At 46.7% G+C, this 13908-nt stretch overlaps 1 protein-coding gene across 1 annotated transcript in view; it reads right to left on the bottom strand.

Annotated features, from left to right (window-relative positions):
- Positions 1-286: 286 nt before the first annotated feature.
- Positions 287-13908, bottom strand: part of LOC137525511 (serine protease 33-like) — a 117146-nt gene continuing 103524 nt past the window's right edge. The window contains exons 4-5 of the mRNA XM_068246636.1: positions 5693-5862; positions 287-933 (exon numbers count right to left, since the gene is read on the bottom strand). Coding sequence (XP_068102737.1) covers positions 613-933; positions 5693-5862 — 491 coding nt within the window. The 3' untranslated portion in view covers positions 287-612. The remainder of the gene's footprint in view (positions 934-5692; positions 5863-13908) is intronic.

Here is a 13908-nt window from a genome sequence, read left to right as displayed (position 1 = left end):
TGTATGGCCACTTTTTTTTATAGAAACTGTCATTTCTATGTAAACAGATGTGAGCACAGCATAGATCATATTTCAGCAGCTTCTCCCTTCTCAGCCTCGTGTCACACTGAACTGCCCTCAGCCAATCAGTGAGGAGCAGGAATGTGAGAGGGGAGATGACAAGCTTCCTTCTCATCGGCAAATAGAATCAGGCTGACTGAGATTAGATTTATTACAGCAGAAACATTTATGATTACATTGGAATGCTTGCAATGCAGGGTGAGGTGGCAGGCTACATAATAAACACAAAGCAGTGGGTAAATGGAATTTGATTTTGGGACTGACAATCCCGATTTAAGGTCACAACTTGTTACAAGATCACTGTGCTCAGTGGTGTGTGCTGTACTGAGGAGTTTAGCCTCTTTTTCTGCCAGAAACTCCACTGGTGAAATTCAGCACGAGAGGAGAGATTTATGTGGATTAGATATATAGCTAAGCTTGAGTCAAGAAAATAGAAAGCTTTCCTGTACCTAGATTAAAATTGCCCATGTTGCCAGATCACTGGTCTAGGAGCAGATAGTGGATTATATCTGTGGATCGACCAGTGGGTTGGATGATCTGCTAATTCTCTAGCTATCCAAACATCAGCAGAAAGGCAGCCATAACGAGGAGCATCCAGTGAGGTCTACAAGGAGAAATGCCATCGGGAATTGGAAAGGTTGGAATGGGTGGAATGGTGATAACTTCATCTCCACAAGGTTCTGTTGGGGTTGGAATATTGGTCACACTGTAGAAAGTTACTGGCACATAGCTGCTGATCCAGTCTTGATAAGCTGTGACCAGGGTGAAGACCCCGGGGAGACCTGGAGCAGCACAATATGCTCCCCAGCTAACGATTCCAACCTCATACCAGACACCTCCAACTTTACACACGAGAGCTCCACCTGAGTCACCCTGAAAGATGGAAAAGAACATCATCAGCTGGGTCCAGAGCTACATATATGATGCGTGTCATTGCTAGAGAATTCATGCATTTTGCAACATATCTTGGAATTTGCTATTTGAGAAAATTTAGTATTCAATAAAACAACATAGCACTGACTGATTACTGACTGTACAGAAGCAGGAAATCTGGACGCCTGCAGCTCATGGACAATGTGGGTGCCGCTATAGGTACTAATGCAAATATCATTAATACAGAGAGCAGAAAATTGGGTGTCCTATAAATATCATTTTCAACATTAGAACATATTAAAGTTTTTTGAAATATGTTATTTTTTGAGACTTGCAACATTATAGTTATTTTAATATTATATAATTTGTCTGTACAAATTTTATCAAACATTTTATCGTGTGTATGTTCAATTGTTTACTTTTTATGTTTGTAAGTGTGGTAGTGCAGGGGCGGTTGGTTAGGGTTAGGCATCAGGATTAGGAAGGGTGGTAGTGCGGGAGGGGGACGGTTAGGGTTAGGTGTCAGGAAGGGTGTTTGTGTCGGGGTTGGAGGTGGGGGGATAGATACTGCAAGATCTGGAAAGGAGTTTTCACAAAATGCCTGGGGTTCCTTTTACACTCCTAATAGAGTTCCATCTCCTGTATTACGCATCCATGCAAAACCAGCGTCTGGGGAAAAAAAGGACGTATGGTGTAAACCATAAGTGCTAATAGCGTTTATAAAAATATTGTGTTGTATTTTGTTTACAATAATGTTTTCCAGAATGAAAACCTTTAAAGGGACTCCGAGCAGTGCAGAAACTATGGAAAGATGCATGCCATTTTGAAGCTCTCTTTCTCCTCTTTCCAATGATATATAAACCGCCGCCCTATGACTTTTAGTTTTCGCTATTTTTGTGATCGAAATTGCGGCTGCTGGTTTATGTGTCATTGGAGAGAGGAGAAAGAGAGCTTCAAAATGGTATGCATCGTTCTATAGTTGCTTGTATTACACAGGATGACTTTTCCCCAAAGTCGGCAGCTGCTGACTTTGGGGAAAAGTCGTCCTGTGTAATACAAGTAACTATAGAACGATGCATACCATTTTGAAGCTCTCTTTCTCCTCTTTCCAACAACACATAAACCGCCGCCCTACGCCTTTTATTTTTCCTTATTTCGATCGCGAAAATAGCGAAAACGGCGTAGGGCGGCGGTTTATATATTGTTGGTAAGAGGAGAAAGAGAGCTTCAAAATGGTATGCATCGTTCTATAGTTACTTGTATTACACAGGACGACTTTTCCCCAAAGTCAGCAGCTGCCGACTTTGGGGAAAAGTCATCCTGTGTAATACAAGCAACTATGGAAAGATGCATGCCATTTTGAAGCTCTTTCTCCTCTCTCCAACGACACATAAACCAGCAGCCGCAATTTCGATCACAAAAATAGCGAAAACTAAAAGTCATAGGGCGGCGGTTTATATATCATTGGAAAGAGGAGAAAGAGAGCTTCAAAATGATATGCATCTTTCCATAGTTTCTGCACTGCTCGGAGTCCCTTTACTAATGTCTACAAAATCGCAAATTGTGAACACGATAATCTTCACTGTTTTGAAAGTAAAACTTATAATTATGTATGTTAAAAAACGATAATATATGTATAATATTGTGTATAACCTTCATTTATTGTTTCTTCATGTAATACAATTTGCAAATATTGTTTATAACAATGAAAAAAATATATATAAGTATGTTCGTAATTACTGTAGTAAAACATTAGTAAATATTACTAATATTTTCTACAACTAAACCTAACCCTACTCTCACACAGAACCCTCCCTCTACCTAACCCTAAGACCCCCCCCCCCCCTGGATGGTGCCTAACCCTAAATCCACCCCTGGTGGTGCCTAACCCTAAGACACCCCCCCTCCTTAATGATCACTTTAATGTGTGGATAATAATGTTTTACAAATAGTGACTATAAAAAATACATTACGATTTACTTACTGATCACTTTATGTGGATAATAATGTTTTACAAACAGTAAGTGATAACATTTTAAATAACGGTTTAGTTAAATACGATATTTATCTTTAGTATGTTTGTAAATGTGATTTGTCACAGGTGCATTTTGTAAACTTAAATCATCACTAGCATAGTTTGAAAACGTTAATCTCCGGGGTGCCCTTTTTTCCTGTTCGGCACCTGTCAAACGATTTTATGGGAGTGAAAGGTGGCGCCCTTTTTGTCCACTTGCCTCATGTGCCCAAATTTCCTGTTTCCCTGCATTACTTCTGGGGACCCTATATAGACTGAGTCTCCCTGTACAATCCTCTTGGGATTCCTTCTATATATTTTCAGGCGGTCCCACTCCAACCCATTTTGGGGCCTCACTAAACTCTTTATTGGGGCCTCATTTCTTGTGGGTGTCCTTCTCCACCCCTCCTTCTACAGAATGTTTTGGGGTTCTTGCTGGTACACTTCTTCTGGGGTTCCCTCTACATTCATTATGGTGTTCCTTCTAAATCTCTTCTAAAGACTCTGAAGTCTCTCAAAATACAGGTTACAGGGTTTTTGTTTTTTTTTACCTCTTTAACATCAATGCCCTAACTAAAACGTCTACATCCCTATGGCTGAACACTAAATAAATCACCCCAAACTGCCAGGGCAAAAATCCACGACTTTCTTGGTCATAGATTTTGCTGCCCGGGGTGGCAGAGCTTTGAGCTGTAGCTCTGCCTCCATGCGCGGCAATCCGCGGGTATCTCCGTCTCTCCCCGCCCCTCTCAGTGGACGCGTGTAGAGGCAGAGTTACAGCCCAAAGCTCTGCCTCTTTACGGAAGTGCTCCTCGCAATGTGCCCCAGGAAGTTTGGGGTGATTTATTTAGTGTTCCGCCGTGGGGATGCAGCTTTTCGGTTAGGGCATTGATATTAAAGAGAATTTTAAAATAAAAACAGGCATTTTGGGAAACATCAGTCTCTCGAGGTGGCGTGACATGATGAGATAGACACACGTATGTAGAGTGCCAAACACAAAAATAACTAGCCTGTGTTCCTTTTTTACTTACTATAAGTAATTACAGCCATAAAACACTTACCTATCAGTGAATAGCTTCTGAGAGCAGGAAGGAGATTAAAAAAGGTCAATAATTCATAGATTTGAGCTCTGGCATACTTCACAGGGGCACAACAATAGACCCTGCAAAGGATGCAGCCAGCCGCAGGGGGGCCCTGAAGCCAAAGGGGGCCACGTCTTGAGAGACTAACTAAGGGCAAGGAGAGAAAAAAAACGTTTGTTCTCTACACATTTGTTCTTATGACTTCATCTGCTCAGCCACTCACTCATAAGGAATCCTACAAAGTTTTGTAGACCAAGGTTCTGCGCCATTAGAGATTGACAGAGTGAGTGTAATAGGAAGCTGAGGCTGGGACAACACTTGTCTGTCAGTTTTTGTGTGCGTTTTTCTGTATGCATTTTCTTTTTGCACTCCATGGGCTCGATTCACCAAGCGGTGCTAACCCAGTTATCACGCCTAAAGGACTTTAGGCGTGATGACCTCTTCACCACTGAGTTAGCACCGTTTTTGGCTGCACTTCGCGCGAAGTTATCGCGCGCAAAGTTTTGCGCGCGCACCCGCACAGGCGCGCGCGCAAAGTCCCATAGGGTTTAATGGGCGCATCGCGCGAAGTGAGGGGCGCTTCGCGCGCACGCACGCGGGAGCGCGCGCAAAACTTTACGCGCGGAAACTTCGCGCGAAGCCCTTCTTATCATGCCTAAAGTGACTTTAGGCGTGAAGAGGGCCTTTTCACCACGGTGCTAACACTTTGCACCGCTTGGTAAATCGAGCCCCATGTGTGCCTAGTTACAGCCCTGATACTTCAATGACAACGTCATTGAGCAGAGACAGTAAAACAGTAAAAACTAGATTTGAATATAAAATAAAACTGTAAGATATCTAAAAAATATTTTTTAGGAGAAGGGGGATAAAAACAATGGTTTATCTCATCCAGTTTATTTTCACCTCGGATGTCCTTTAAGATCACTGTACACTCCTGGGCCTCCCTCTATTCCCCAGGGGTTCCCTCTCTAATCCTTTTGGTGCTCCCTTTCATTTATTTTGGCAGCAGGGTCGGACTGGGACACTGGGGGCCCACCAAAGAAATTTCAACCTGGGGCCCACACATCCCATGATTGAGGTGAAAAAAGGGCGTGACCATGCACCGGAAGGTGGGCGTGGTCATGATGTATTATGGACAGGGCCAAATGTACATGATCTTAGCAGCATTGTAATTCAGAGACACTGCTGCCCATCAAAACTTTGCATAGAGTCCCCTCCTTCAATATAAAGTAATGTCCTAGTTACCATACATATAACATTGATTAAACTGTGAGCTACTCTGGTAACAGTCAGTGACATGACTATGTACTCTGTACAGTGCTGCAGAAGATGTCAGTGCTATATAAATACATAATAATAATAATAATATGGTAGGATAGCTACGCCACTGCTCTCAACATGAGTGATTACAGCACTGAGAGAAGAATTTTTGTGCTGCAGGCAGCGATTGGAGCTTTGTCAGACGAGGAGGGGGGGGGGGGGGGGCACCAGAGACCTGGAGGTAGGGCCCACCGAGGGAAAAAACTGCACTACTGTGGCCCAGTCCGACCCTGTTTGGCAGTTTCCTCTATATTCCTTTTGGGGATGTCTATACACCACATGTGGGTTTCCTCTATACTCCTTCTGGAGTTCCTGGTTCACTACTACTACTAGGATCACTCACCTGGCAGGGGTCCTTCCCTCCATCCTTGTAGCCAGAACAGATCGTATCACTTTTGACAATTGGGTCGCTGGTATTATCTGACAACCCATTATGATACATTCTATCACATGTATTGTGGTCAATAAGTGGAGTCATGACTTTCTGGAGAGTCCCATTTACAGGAAGCGGTCCTAGTGGGGAACAGGAATAATTGATATAAAGTCAGTGTCATAGGCATACATCATATGTGTTTAAAGAGAGTCTGAAGCCATAATAAAAATGGCTTTTAAGCTTATATTCAGCAGGGGCATGTTTGCCCCTGCTAAAACGCCGCTATCCTGCGGCACAACAAGGGTTCTTTACCCCCTAAATCCCCCTGCTACCTCTGGGCAGCGCTTCCGTGTGAGGCAAGGCTATGAGCTGCAGCCCTGCCTCACACGCGTCTATCAGCGGCGGATCTCCGCCTCTCCCCCGCCCCTCTCAGTCTGCCTTCGCTTAGAGGGGCGGGGGAAGAGGCGGAGATCCGCCGCTGACAGACGCGTGTGAGGCAGGGCTGCAGCTCATAGCCCTGCCTCACACGGAAGCACACAGGGGCAGCAAAATCCATGACCAAGTTGGTCGTATATTTTGCAGGGGGGATTTGGGGGGTAAAGGACCCTCGTTATGCCCCAGGATAGCGGTGTTTTAGCAGGGGCAAACATGCCCCTGCTGAATATAAGCTTAAAAGTCATTTTTAATTTGGCTTCAGACTCTCTTTAAGTGTACCCGAGGCAAACATAATGCCTCAATTCACTAAGCAGTTTAGACTAGTCTACTGAAGGTTTTTAGTCTGCTGATGGTTTGGTGTAAATCAGTGGAGATGGCCTGAACCTCAGATTTTGGGTAGAAATCATGATGTATTCCTAAATTGGAGGCATAAAGTGCTTGAAAACATTGTGTGTGTGTGTGTGTGTGTGTGTGTGTACACATGGATCAGGTAGTGTAAGTAGTGTACTGCTTCACACTGACAGACCAAACTCACTGTTTAACGCACTGCCGCAAACAGCCAGAAAGGGTTGTCATTAGTTGACACTCCCAAGACATAAACTGCCAGTCCTCTCGGTGGCAATGGTTATGTAGTTATGGCCGTGCTCGTGCGCACGTTGGCGAAGGTGCAGGCGATGATGATGAAAAATATTTATATATATATATTTTTTTATGAATTGAAAATTAAAAAGTTATTAAATTCTACAATTTTTTTTTCTCCTGATGTTACTTTGATAACTGTGGTAATTCCAAAGCGAATACCTGCCGATCAGCGCTAACCTGTACGGTGGCATAAATTACTTGTGCTGTGTACAAACACCTGTGCCTTCTCAAGTTGTGAATGTGAAAGCAGTCTCTAATCCAACAAAATTGAGAAGCATCGCACAGAAAATTTAGCTGCAGTTAAATTGCAAGCTTGAAGGAGAGCTGTGGGGCGTGGACAACAGTCTCCTGAAAAATGTGACGGTGATCGGAATGGATCTACCATGATGCCGGCCGGAGTTACCGTTCAGTGACAGGCTTTGTTGTGTGGCCAACATATATTCATTCTGACCCACTGCTACTTCTGTGTAGTCTTTCAGCTTCAACATCAGGAAATTATGGATGGCTTGAAGCTGTACCTTGTGGCCGCTCTCCTCTCCGGAAGTACTACAAGGTAAATCATTCGCTGCCAGAGAAGATTGTGGTGTACCGAGATCATGGAGTGTCAAATGGACAGCAAGGCACAGTTCAGAATGATGAGATCCTGCAGTTACAGACCTGCTTTGGTACTTTTGAAAACTATTATATTATAAGGATCAGCACCAATCTGTACTGCTCCGCGTCCGGAGCATTTGTCACAGGGCAGAAATGACATTGCATTCCTAAACTGGAGGCATAAAGTGCTTTAAAACATCTTGCGTGTGTATACATCGATCAGGTAGTGTAAGTGGTGTACTGATTCACACTGACAGACCAAACTCATTGCTTAAAGCACTGCCGCAAACAGCTGTTTGTGTAGTGATGACCGTGCTGGTGCACATGTTGGCGACAGTGCAGGCAATGGCGGTTTTCCAGCCCATATGGTTGGGCTAAGGTAGCTCAATGACAGAACAGTGAACACTGTCCACAATGAAGCAACAACTTTATTATCTTGGGTGTGCCCCCAACACACTCATATAGGTCATTGCTTCATTGTGATATGCAAGCCCCTTCACCGCGGCAAGGTAATGATCATGAAGGGGAATAGACACATGTACATGCGTTTTGTTGTTGCAGCCACAGTGCATCCAGAAAAAGTAGGCAGGCATGTACACGCACCAGAAAAATTATTATTCTTTTTGATATCGACCTTAAAAATTCAGGAACCCACCTGGAGTCCTAGACCCTGTTAGTGGTGGCGGAGAAAGCAGTCAAGCAGCCTGCAAGCAGAAATGCTGTGTAGGGACTGACTTCGTTTTCGGGCCAGCAGCAGAAGCGTGCAGGCAGAGATGCTGTGTTGGGACTGACTTAGTCTTCGAGCAGGCAGTAGCCCTCCAGGATCCATGCCTCATTAATTTTAATAAAGGTGAGGTACTGAACACTTTTTTGACGTAGGTGACTTCTCTTGTCAGCGACAATGCCTCCTGCTGCGTTGAAAGTCCTTTCTGACAGGACGCTTGAGGCGGGGCAAGCCAGAAGTTGGATGGTAAATTGTGACAGCTCTGGCCACAGGTCAGGCCTGCGCACCCAGTAGTCCAGTAGTTCATCACTGCTCAGAGGTTCTATATCCGCACTCAAAGAGACTCTGAAGCCACTATAAAATCAGTTTTTACCTTTTATTTAGTTTAAGGATCATTGCCAGACCTAAAACACCGTATCCCCACGGAAGAATGAGTGTTTTATCACCCTCAATTCCTAGGGAAAAAGTTCATGACTTTCCTGGTCGTGGATTTTGCTGCCCAGGGAGGCAGAGCTTAGCGCTGTAGCTCTGCCTCCATTCACGTCAATCCACGGCGGATCACCCCCTCTCCCCCACCCCTCTCAGTGAAAGAAGACTGAGACAGGCGGGGACTGGGAGAGGTGGGGATTGATGCGAGGAGAGGCAGAGCTACTGCAGAAAGCTCTGCCTCTATCAGGAAACACTCCCTGATTTTTGACCTGGGGATTTGGGGGTGATTGAACCCTCGTTCTGCCATGGGATAGCAGCATTTTACGCCTGGCAATGATACTTAAACAAAATAAAGGGTAAAAACTGATTTTTAAAGTGGCTTCAGAGTTTCTTTAGGGCCAAGTAGTTGGCTACCTGCCGGTCGAGGCGTTCATGAAGGGTGGAACCGGAAGGGCTGAGGCGAGGCGTTGGACTACAGAAAATCTGCATTTCCGACATCACCATCAGATCGCTAGAGCGTCCTGTCCTTGCCTGCGTGGACCTGGGAGGATTACTGGCACCTTTTTTCCGTATACTGTGGCATCACTCTTAAACGCATTGTAAAGCATACTTGCCAAATTGTTGTGCAAGTGCTGCATCCTTTCATCCTTCTAGTAATTTGGTAACATCTCTGCCCCTTTGTGCTTATACCGAGGGTCTAGTAGCCTTTCCACCCAGTAAGTTCATTCTCTTAGCCTTTTTATATGGGGGTCCCTCAACTGGCTGGATAGCATGAAAGATCCCATCTGCACAAGGTTGGATGCCGACCTAGTCATCTCCTCTTCCTCTTCCTCACTGATGTCAGGGAAGTTCTCCTCCTCCCCCAAGCCATGAACAATACCACGGGTACACGAAAGGTGAGCAGCACAAGCCCCCTGCAACGCCTGCTGCGGTTGTTCTTTCATCTGCTCCTCAAAGCCACCTTCTTCCTCTGACTCCTCTTCCCCAGACTCCTCCTCCTTCCCCCCCACCCCCCCCCCCCCCCTCCTCTCTGCTGCCGCAGGTGTTAATGGCACATCTGGTTCTGGTTCCCACAACTCTTCCTCCTCTTTGTGTTCATGCTTCTCGACAGCTTGATCCACCACTCTACGCACGGCACACTACCGGAAGAAAGCGTATGGGATCAGGTTGTTGATGGTGCCTTCACTGCGACTCACTAGGTTTGTCACCTCCTCAAACGGATGCATAAGCCTGCAGGCATTACGCATGAGTGTCCAGTACCTCAACAAGAGAATCCCCAGAGCCTGCCCTAGCACCGTAGCGGTACAGATACTGGTTGACGGCTTTCTCCTGTTGTAGCAGGTGATCAAACATCAGGAGCATTGAATTCCAGCGAGTTGGGCTATCGCAAATCAAGCGCCTCATTGGCAAGTTTTTTTTATGCTGAATATTGGAGAAGCATGCCATGGCCGTGTAGGAACGCATACACCTTCCTAGACTGTTTCAAGACCTCTTGTAAGCCTGGGAACTTGCACACAAATTGTTGGATTATAACATTCAGCACATGTGCCATGCAGAACACATGTGTCAACCTGCTCAAACTCAAAGCCGACACCAGATTGCTTCCGTTGTCACACACCATGTTGCCGATCTCCAATTGGTGTGGGGTCAGCCACTGATCCACCTCTTTGTTCAGAGCGGCCAGGAGTGCTGGTCCGGTGTGACTCTCAGCTTTGAGGCAAGACTTGTCCAAGATGGTGTGACACTGTCATACCTTGTCATGCGGAATAGGCCCTGGGGAGCTGGGGGTGTGCAGTTTGAGAGGAGAGAGCAGCAGTAGAGTAGCACTCAGCCGAGGCAGAGGACGACAGCGAAGAGGACGTAGAAGGAGGAGGAGTAGGAGGAGAAGGAAAGGCGGTGGCAGCAGGCCTGCCTGCAAGCCGTGGAGGTGTCACCACCAAGTCCACTGCACAGCTATGTACTCCTTGCTTGCCAGTGGTCACCAGGTTTACCCAATGTGCAGTATAAGTAATATACCTGCCCTGACCGTGCTTTGCAGACCAGGCATTCATGGTCAGATGGACCCTTGATCCAACGCTTTGTGCCAGAGATGACACCACTTGCCTTTCAACATCACAGTACAGTTTGGGTATCACCTTTTTGGAAAAATAATTGTGGCCTGGTATCTTCCAGTGCAGTGTCCCAATGGCCACAAATTTTCAGAAGGCCTCAGTCCACCAGCTTGTATGGTAACAGCCGGCAGGCTGCCAAGCCAGCTGTCAGATGCCGGGCAAGGGAGTGACTGGCAGACATTGGATTCTTCCGCTCAAATATTTCCTTAACGGACATCTGGCTGTGGGCAGAGGAGCAGGAACTGCTCAAGGTGAGAGGTGGAGTGGAGGAGGGTGGCTGTGAAGGTGCAAGGGTAGCGGAGGATAAAGTGGCTGAAGATGCTGCACCTGGAGGAGGAAGAGGAGGCGGAGGGTGGCTTTGTGTTTGTGCGCTGCTTTTCCTCATGTGCTCATCCTATTGGTGTTTGTGCTTCTTGATCAAGTGCCTTTGTAAGGCTGTTGTCCCTAGGTGGGTGTTGCTTTTTCCATGACTCAATTTTTTGGTGGCAGATAGTACAGAAGGCGTTGCTTTAATCTGAGGCAGAGACAACAAAAAATTTCCACACTGGTGAGTTCTGGGATGACTGCATTTTGGTGGTTGCTGCAGCAACTGGCGTTGAAGGGCGTGCTGGCTAGCTGTCATTAGGTGGCAATACATGCCGCCGGACACTGCCATGAGCTGTTTCCGACTAGCTCCCCCTGCTTCTTACAGCAACTCCTCTCCTCTTCTCTGACTCCCCCTCTGAACTGTCCCCCTGTTCATCTTGTCTTCTGGGATCCCATGTGACATCCATGCCATCATCATCATCATCATCCACAGCTTTGCTTGTATCAGACACCTCCAAAACTGCACTAACAGGTACTTCATCATCATTCTCACACCTTATATCCATGTGTGTAGTGGTGCCAAAGTGAGATATGAGGTGGTGTTGGTGTAACATCCTTAGCACTTTCATCTTGTACCAATAATGCTCGTGCATCAATAAATTCACCACAAACCTCTGTGAATAACTCCTGCGAACTCTGAAATGGAGCAGCTGTGGTGATAGTAGTATCGGTGGTGGCTGCCGGTTGAGTGGTAAGTAGTTGTGGGGTGCCTGATTCAGAGCAGGAGGAGGAAGATATATCCCGGTTCCATGCGGAAGTTCAGGAAGATGAGGTGTTCAGTGTTAAATATTCAACTTTGTCCTGACAATCTTGGGGGTTGAGGGTATGACCTTGTGAACACTGTACTTTGGTCTAGGGGCAGACTAAATCATGCCAGCACGACCTTGAACAGACCTATGTGGTGGCCTGCCTCTGCCTGTTATTTTTTTCATATTAGGGGGTATGTGCAGTAGTACTAACAATATTCAATAGTGATAGACAGTGTGTGTGTAATCACAAAAAGGCACACAATCAGTGTCAAATACACAGCAGCTGTGTGTGTGTGTGTGTGTGTATCACAGGGCTGTGTATTTTAACACACACACACACACAGATATCCTATAGTACGTTCAATCACAAATACAGTTGGAAGCTAAGCACTGCTTATGTTAGACAGTGTACTGGCTTGCTTGCAGTATAGCTAGAAGAGTATAGTAGAACTACACAGCCCAGCAATGACTACTGTGTGGCCTGTATGCAGTCAGTGTAAGTGTAACCCACACAGACAGATATCAGTAACAGATACAGTTGGAAACTAAGCACAGCTTTTGATAGACAGTGTGCTGGCTTGCTTGAAATAGTTAAAAGAGTATAGTAGAACTACAAGACCAAGCAACTGACTTGGGCCTGTATGCAGTGTATGTAACCCACACAGGTATCAATAACAGATACAGTTGGAAGCTAAGTACAGCTTATGATAGACAGTACACTGGCTTGCTTGCAATATAGATAGAAGAGTATAGTAGAACTACACAGCCCAGCAATGACTGTATGTGGTCTGTATGCAGTGTGACCAGTGTCTCTCTCACACACACACAAAAAAACCCCAAAAAACAAATAGAACAATATGAGCTCTTAAAAGGGCTTTTGATTTGGGGTGCATTCAGCAACAATCAGAATTGTCTAGCTTACTGTTGCTGTCGCTGTAGCAGTGTCTCTCCCTTCCACTCACTACAGCAGCAGCAGCAGCAGCAGCAGCACCAGACTGAGAACATGGCCAGCGCTGCTGCTTTTTTATAGGGGAGGGGCGGGGGTCTGTGGGAGAATGCAGCCTGATTGACTGCCATGTGTCTGCTGACTGTGATGTAGAGCAGTGGTTCCCAACCTTTTCCGGGCCGGGGAACACTTTCTGACCATATTTTTCTCCGGGGAACGGCGGCGGGGGGGGGGGGGGGGGGCGGCGGCGCGGGTGTTTGCGCGACCTAGTGGACAGTGCCGTGCTAAGGGGGGGGGGCGGCTGCATAGCTAGCATAGTTGCCCCAGTATAGGGAGTTTAGTTGCCCCAGTATGGTTAGTATAGTTACCCCAGTATAGTGCCCCAGTATAGCTAGTATAGTGCCCCAGTATAGCTAGTATAGTCCCAGTATGGATAGGTAGTGCCCCAGTATAGCCAGTAAAGTGCCCAGTATAGCTAGTATAGTACCCAAATAGCTAGTATAGTGCCCAGTATAGCTAGCATAGTGCCCAGTATAGGTAGGTAGTGCCCCAGTATAGTGCCCAGTATAGCTAGTATAGTTGCCCCCAGTATAGCTAGTTTAGTTGCCCCCAGTGTAGGTAGTTTCGTTGCCCCCAGTATAGCTAGTTTCGTTGCCCCCAGTATAGCTAGTTTAGTTGCCCCCAGTATAGCTAGTACAGTTCCCCCCAGTATAGATGCCCAGGAGGGGGGGAAGTAGCGCTAGAAGGAGGGGCAGTGGAGGCAGCGGTGGGGAGGGGGGAAATATCCCCCCCCCTCCCTCACCTGGGAGCCCTCCTTCTGCCTCTCTCCCCCTCCGTTTAGCGGTGGCAAGTGCGGCTCGGCGGCGGGGAGGCATACGGATAATTACTCACCACTTCTGCGTTCCAAGCGCCGGCAACGTCATGTCGTCACACATCTCCGCCTTCAATACCGCCCACTGTGCTTCCGCTAATCAGGAAGAACAGTGGGCGGCATTGAAGGCGGAGATGTGTGACGACTTGACGTTGCCGGCGCTTGGAACGTGGAAGTGGTGAGTAATTCTCCGTATGCCTCCCCGCCGCCGAGCCGTACTTGCCACCGCTAAACGGAGGGGGAGAGAGGCAGAAGGAGGGCTCCCAGGTGAGGAAGGGGGGGATATTTACCCCCTCCCCACCGCTGCCTCCACTGCCCC

This window comes from Hyperolius riggenbachi, chromosome 7, assembly GCF_040937935.1.
Source record: "Hyperolius riggenbachi isolate aHypRig1 chromosome 7, aHypRig1.pri, whole genome shotgun sequence".
In the NCBI taxonomy this organism is placed as follows: domain Eukaryota; kingdom Metazoa; phylum Chordata; class Amphibia; order Anura; family Hyperoliidae; genus Hyperolius; species Hyperolius riggenbachi.
The sequence above is the reverse complement of the archived record's forward strand: the minus strand, read 5'-3'. Positions and strand labels throughout refer to the sequence as shown.